General features: G+C 30.4%; 1 protein-coding gene across 1 annotated transcript in view; it reads right to left on the bottom strand.

Annotated features, from left to right (window-relative positions):
- Positions 1–5,501: 5,501 nt before the first annotated feature.
- Positions 5,502–7,367, bottom strand: part of LOC110032676 (mitogen-activated protein kinase homolog MMK2-like) — a 34,392-nt gene continuing 32,526 nt past the window's right edge. The window contains exons 5-6 of the mRNA XM_020736378.1: positions 6,149–6,332; positions 5,502–6,084 (exon numbers count right to left, since the gene is read on the bottom strand). Of these exons, the coding sequence (XP_020592037.1) occupies positions 5,912–6,084; positions 6,149–6,332 (357 nt within the window). The 3' untranslated portion in view covers positions 5,502–5,911. The remainder of the gene's footprint in view (positions 6,085–6,148; positions 6,333–7,367) is intronic.

The raw sequence follows: 7,367 nt of genomic DNA, 5'->3' as shown, positions 1-7,367 counted from the left end.
ACCAGATAACACCAAGAAAAAATTACGAAAACTTTTATATATATATATATATATATATATAAATGAAGTTTTAATATAAATAATAAGATTAAAATCTCACCCCAACCATTAACTTCATACGGTTGTGTCATTAGTGTTTATCAAAATAACTCTTTGTTCGCGAACAACTAGTGTTCTGCTTGGCAAGCAAATGAGTCAAACACGAATATTTTTTTTTTTATTCAAAATATAAACTAGCTGAACATGAATAATAATATTTTTTAAAAAGCCGAATAAGAGCAGAGTCTGGGCTCACTCATATTCCCCTCTTTTACATCCCTACCTATCTATGGGGGACGAACGGGTAAAAAATGTAAAATTACGTGATTATCCCTGCTCTATTAGAGAGTATAATTGCCTTTTTGACATATATTTTTCGAATTTTTAACTAATTCTGACACCTTTTCTATAAATCTGATGTTTTGCTCGGCAAGTTATTGGGTCGGTTGTCATCCGTGTTGTTTTTATTAACCAACGCCCAAAAGCTGGAGCTTCACAACGCACAAATAAAATTAAATTATAGCTTAAAACAAAATAAAAAAAGCTGACGATTCTAGAAACCGTCCTTCCCGCCATCATTCCCTCTGCCGAAATCCCATCATTCCATCTGCCACGCCCCATTTAATGCGGACATCATTTATTTAATTTCGCCGTCCCACCATTTTTTAATTTTTATTTTTTTTGGTGGAGATTTTTTAATTCATTTCTTCGCTTCTGCTCTCTTCGCTTCTGCTCTTTTTTCTTATATTTCTTTTTAAAAAAAAAAAAAAAATCATAAAAATAATATCATAATTTAGTTGATTATTTTCGCCTTCAATAATATATTTAAATTCTTTATTTTAATAACTTATATATTTATTTTTTTTGTTATTATTTTAATTTTAATATGAATTTAATTTAATAAATCAAAAAATTAAATTTTAATTAAATATTTTTATTTTTTTTTTTAATTTCATAACAAATAAATTCAAAAACTCAAGGTTTATATTATTTGCAGCTTTTAATCGAAATAAATATTATATTCATAAAAACTAATTAATATTATTTAATATATAATTTGTGATGCTTCTTCACAACTAAACTACCGCATGATCAAAATTTTGATCATTCATAAATGAACAATTAAACAGAATTAAACATCAAAATAAACACAATATTGATCAAGTATACAATAATATTCAACAACATCACTGCCCACAACCTAAAAATAAAAATTTCCATGGAAGGGGGCTTCAAGAAAAAATTTAAAATCAAAATCATGCACTGAGTCGTGTATATCAGATTTCACAACGAGTATATCACTATATTCACGCTAAAAGTAATATCACGTCAATAAGGATGTGACTTGAAATCTATGTCTGCATCTGCAGCAAATAATAAAATGAATAATATAGTTACGAGTTAGCATTGAAGGTGAGCATGTTGAGATGAATGACACAAGTGCTTTCCCTTGTGGAGATACAATTTGGTTTTGCCTAATCATCATGTCTAATCCTGATGGGTTAGCCATAATAGAATACAAAGCATAGTAAAATCAACAAGCATTCAAAGAATCTAGCCTTTTATATTCTGAAGTCTATCCAGTAAAATAATAGATGTGTCAATCCCAACCCTACAACAAGAATGCAATTAACAAGAAGCTAACAAATAAGATGGTTTCTTGTTGCTTCAATTTAATCGACAAAGAACGATATCAAATCATCCTCGAAGAGAAACTGCTCCACTATTAAATTAGCTCTGTAACTCATTATGGCATTGATCTTCTTCCACATTATCCTTGTTAAAGAAAAAATATTATATCTGGTTAAGATAGGTACAGATTTGGTGATATTGGGATGATATTGGGTTGGTATTGATGTGAATACCACCCCAATAGCGTCAATACACACATGCAAATATTGTACATAATATTTGCTCCTTATTAAAGATGAAGAAATTTTCATCCAACACATTTGCCTCCACGAGTACCCAAGAAGACAAGCTACTAAAAATTTAAATTAACAACCACATCGTTTATTATTAATCTTTTTAGAAAGTTGGTCTCAAAAAATAATATATGTAATTTGTGACCTCACAGAAAAGAAGTTATACCCTCAATCCCTCGAGTCAACTATTTTTTTACTTTTTATTTTTCAATCTACTTTTATTATTTTCTTTTCATAATAAATATATCTCTAACGTTACAAGCGGTGCACACTTTCAAAATTAAAATTAAGTGTTGTTTCAATAATAACAAATATGTTTGTATTAATTTGTTTGTTCAAAATTTTTTGAAATGATGTAATAGAGGTGTTAATTCAAGCGTTATTCACATTTGATCCGACTCAAATTTACATGATTCAAACATGACTCGTTATTTGAATTTATTTAAACTCAACCCAAATAACCGATTTAATGTAATGTATAATGTCATTTTATATTAGCATGTGTATTTTTCGAGTCAATTTCACATTAAATTTTAGTCAAGTATAAAATTTTTCAATAAATTTGATTTAAGTTCAAATCATGATCAAATCTTTGAGTCAATGAGAACTTGCTTGCTTGCCCTTAAAATTAATGGTTTGAGGTTCTATCATTTTCTTTTTGTTGTTTTTATTTTAATATTATAATGAATTAGTTTCAACATTATTACTAAATATATTTATTTATTCTATATAAGTGTGGTTCTTATCTCTCTTATTCAAATCATTTGATGATAACATCATGTACACATATGATTTAGAGAAATTATTCCTCCTTTTTCAGCAATGTTAATAATCATCCAAAGAATTTGATCTTATGCCTAATATAACCATTTATTTTATTTACTTAGCGTCTTTTAACTATTCAAGTGAATAACTACTAATAAGTAAACTACCAAGGTATATAATTATCATATAAATGTGGCTTTAGGATAAAAATATACTTCTTGTAAGTGTTATATTATTGTACTAAATTGGATAAAATAACTATGAATCTATATTTTGCAAGTTCTTACTAACCTGGGCACATAAGAAAGATGGTTCAGATAAATATTACTTGACATAGGCTGAATAAGGACTATTAAAAATAATACATATGTTTTTCTATAAAAATATTTAAAGTATTACATCATTTTTAATGTTTAAATTCAAAAATCTAAAAACAAATTAATGAAACTAAAAAAAATTTAAATTTTATTTTAATTTTTAAGTTCCATATTAAAGCACTTTATTACTTGATAATGAGTTTTTTACCCTTGATTTTGTGTTGAGCACTTTATCGAGATCTTGTAATTCGTACCTTCAATTTTGTGTTAACCACTTTATCTTGATCTTGTTATGGAGCCATCAAAATTATCTTGGTGTTCTACATTAATTAAAGATAAGTTAGTATTTAGTAAGTTATCTTATCCATAATGATGCACTTAACATCAGGTTAGCATTCAACTCATTTTGAATAATGAACATATATGCAAGCCTTATAAAGTCATATGCTTTGAATAGTTATTATTTCACTTATGAATGAATATATAAAGAAACCTCCATTAACAAATCAACAATGATACTCAAATGGTCAAGTTGCTTACTTTGATGGTTAAGTTATAAGACTCGATTCTTATTAAAGCCACTTTATAACTTTTATATTTATATGGAGAACATTGCATCATGGACTTTAAATTACTTAGCTAGGTTTAACTATCAAGCATTTTAAGATAAGATTTTAAGACTAATGTATCAGGATTATCAATCTTTTTTTTAGCTTTTAATTTATATCTCTTTTGCATAAAAACATAGGAGATTTAAGTACAAAATACTACTCTTTAGTCATTCTCACCTTATATCTAGGACATAGGAGCGATATCCTCTCGAGTGATGTAAGACTTTTTTCCAATTATACCTTAATAGAATATAATCACAAATTTTTAAAAAAATGGTCAACTCATACATTATGCATATCATCTAAATATTCATGCCTATTGTATGACAATTTTGAACACTTCTAAAACTCTCAATTGCTACTTTTTCACCTTCACCAACCTTATTAAATTATATTTCAAAGTTGAGCAATCTCCCTTCTCAAAATCAAAAGACAATATCCTTCGAAAATCACTGAAATCAATAATTTATTTATTAACTTCTAATTAAATTTTTATTTTGAAAAAAAAAAAAAAATTTGAGCATGCATATAATTTTCAAAAAGAGTTTTCTATTGGACAAGAATACCTCATAAAAATAAATCCTTTCCTTTCATCCATATTGGAAAGAACAGGCTAAAATTTGAAAGCAAGCCGAAGTACTTCCTATTCCTAAGTTCGCAATAGAAATTATTTCAACTTTTTCATATAATCTCATACTATTTATATCGTGTCCACTCTAAACTAATTTATATTAAATTTTTATGTACTTAATTGATAACTTATCTCGCAATGCTGATTATTTACTTATTTATTTTTTGAAAGCTCATGCTAAGCATTTATTTCTATTGAAATATATCGATGATACCGTATGCAAAAATACATACGGTGTCCGATCTCCGCTGTTCATCACAACAAATTTTTTTATTTTATTTTGAATTTTTATCTTTTTTTTTAATTCAAAATAGTTTTAATCGTCATACACCTTTACTGTGATAGACGATAGAGATTGAACACCGTATTGCAATAATTTTTTACCTATCTGACCTTAGATCACAGTGATCTACAGTCAAAATATATTTTAATTTTTTTTTAAAATTTTTTTTTAAGTAGGGTCAACCGAAACATATCACGACCGTACAATCAAAATCTGACACCGCATACATGCATGCAATAATTTTTCCATTATTTATCCATTGTCCTGGTGGCAACATTACATGCGTACTAACAATGTACGGACCAGTAAAATTCGTATATTACTGTACATATTAGAATGTACTCCCCATGCATTACATGCTGATTGGACATCCGCACATATTACTATGTATGGCGTGCTCTGGGTTAGGTTTTCTAATTTACTTTTTAAAGGTCATTTCAAATCCGATCCAAATTATGGTAAATGTTAGATTAGAAATGTCATCTCTACACCTGCACGTCATTGAAACTAGAATCTGGCCCACCTGTCGTTTTTCGAACATTATCTGATACCTTAAAAAATTGCCACATTTTTTAACAACTTAGATTCATTCATGGTGAAACACGAGGTGACAAGAGCCCCCATTTTAAAATATTGAGGCTCACTTGCTACGTGACACCCCATTATTAGAACGCATTCAGAGTCTGAATGTAAATATTTTTGCCCCCTCAACAAGTTAGAATAGAATTCTACAAAAAGGATCCATAAATAGTGAAAAATGAGGTTGGAACCTACTGGAACAAAACAAATGGATTCTTTACCTTCTACATTGCAAAATGAAATGAATCTCTAAAAAGGTAAGATGTTTTTGAAAAGTCATATAAGAATATTCTGCAACTATCTCAAATGGTACAATTTTACATTTAGGCTTCTATTAACAGTACTGTTATATGGAGCAAATCTAAATATTTGTCATGCATGATCATAAAATCAGAAAAAAGAGATGAAATTACAGCACAATATCCTTGCACATTTTATTACAGAAATTAAATTGTCTAGTTTCCATAAACAAAGCAGCTCACAAACATTACAGGAACAGGTGCTACCCATATACTACGCAGTGCTACAAGTTTATCCTTCCTATTCTCCAAATCAGAGGGTGCAGCAAATCTCTCTTGGCTTCACCCAGAAAAAAAATATATGATGATAGAGGTAGAAAGAAACAGAAAATACTCTTCTCAGAAAGATAAAATCGTTTGTAGAACTTGTTTCCATTCAGTCTAGAAGGCTAATGATATCACAATTCCAGCCCCAGAACAAAAAATACTGAACCCTTTACCCTCAATAGATCAAGCGAAATTCTACCGCATTAGGTCAGGATTGAAATTAAATGATTCCATCCAGATAAGCTCCTTGATGTCCTCCTCTGTGAGTGATGGGTGCTCAAAATCGAAGTTGAAAGGGGTAGGGCACACTGGCTCTTCATTTATTTCATGGAGAGATGCCAGATATGGGTGGCGTAGGGCATCATCAACTGCATGAACAAGATGCAGATTTAGTTTAGTTGTTATGAGCACTGGTTGAAAGCATAGGGATACCTGTAATTCTCTGGCTCGGATCAAAAACGAGCATTTTCTCCAGTAAATCGACAGCGCCATAGGACGTATTTGGGAATCTGGCACTGAATCTTTGCCTTGGATACCGAGGGAGCTGCTTTACGTATCTCCTGGCGTTATCGCTTCGGAGAAAACCCAGGCTTGTGTCATCTGGGGAGCCTATAAGCTGTAAATTAAGAATAATGGCAAAGATACATTGTTGTAATCATCCTTTACACAAACTCCAAAAAGTTATAATAGTGGGACATGTTGGAAACAAGCATCCATAAATCAATTGATACAGAAAAAATTCTCTCTATATTAGGTGCAAACATATATAATAAATGGTCCATACAAGAATAAAATAAACAAGCTCATTCCCTTTAGAAGGCTTAAATATTCACTGCCACAAAGTAGAAAAATAGCAATTAACTAATAGTGGCCTATCTACTTCAGCCACCTCAATGTGACAATGTGGGACCGTCTCGGCTAATATAGAGTTATAGCCAAGGCCATGATGCTTTAGTGGACCGTCTCGGCTAATATAGAGTTATAGCCAAGGCAATGATGCTTTAGTTTGCCTGTTTCATTTATCATAATAATGCGGTTCTAAACTTAAAAGTATAAAAGAAAGAAAAGTTGGCATTTCATTTTCCTTCTTTTACTCAAATAACAAGAATATTAGGCTCAATTCTGGTTAAGGTTATGGTTAGTCTGAGGTTTGAATACTCCACTTCCCTGCAAACCAAATGACCAATGTCACGTATTTTTAATAGCCAACTTAAGAAAACTTAGCAAGGTAATAGCTTTGAACACGATATGAACGTCATTCACCATGTTGCAACTTCTAGCAATGCAGATATGTTACAGTGCCAATCAGCGATTTGACTAGCCTATAATTTATGCGCCTTGTCAAACCAAGAATATTAATCAGAAAGTGCTTCACGGTGAAAAGAACTGGAGAGGAAGAGAACCCTGCCAAGGGGATATCCACATCAAGAAGTTTCCAGGAAAAGCCCGAAGAAAGATATCACAGAAAGCACAAGAATTTACCAGTATTTTACAGTTATTCTATTGATATATAATGGTTCATGGTGGGCTTAGAGAGTGTTGTTTTAAAGACTATGTTTAACGTGTTTCTTATTAAAAAAGAAACTAGATGTAATTACATATTAAATCACAAAACGGGGAAGCATGGGGAAGAACCCAAGATATCTCAACA

The sequence above is a fragment of the Phalaenopsis equestris genome, unplaced genomic scaffold, assembly GCF_001263595.1.
Source record: "Phalaenopsis equestris unplaced genomic scaffold, ASM126359v1 Scaffold001000, whole genome shotgun sequence".
NCBI classification, from domain to species: Eukaryota; Viridiplantae; Streptophyta; class Magnoliopsida; order Asparagales; family Orchidaceae; genus Phalaenopsis; species Phalaenopsis equestris.
This window is presented reverse-complemented; position numbering and strand designations above follow the sequence as displayed.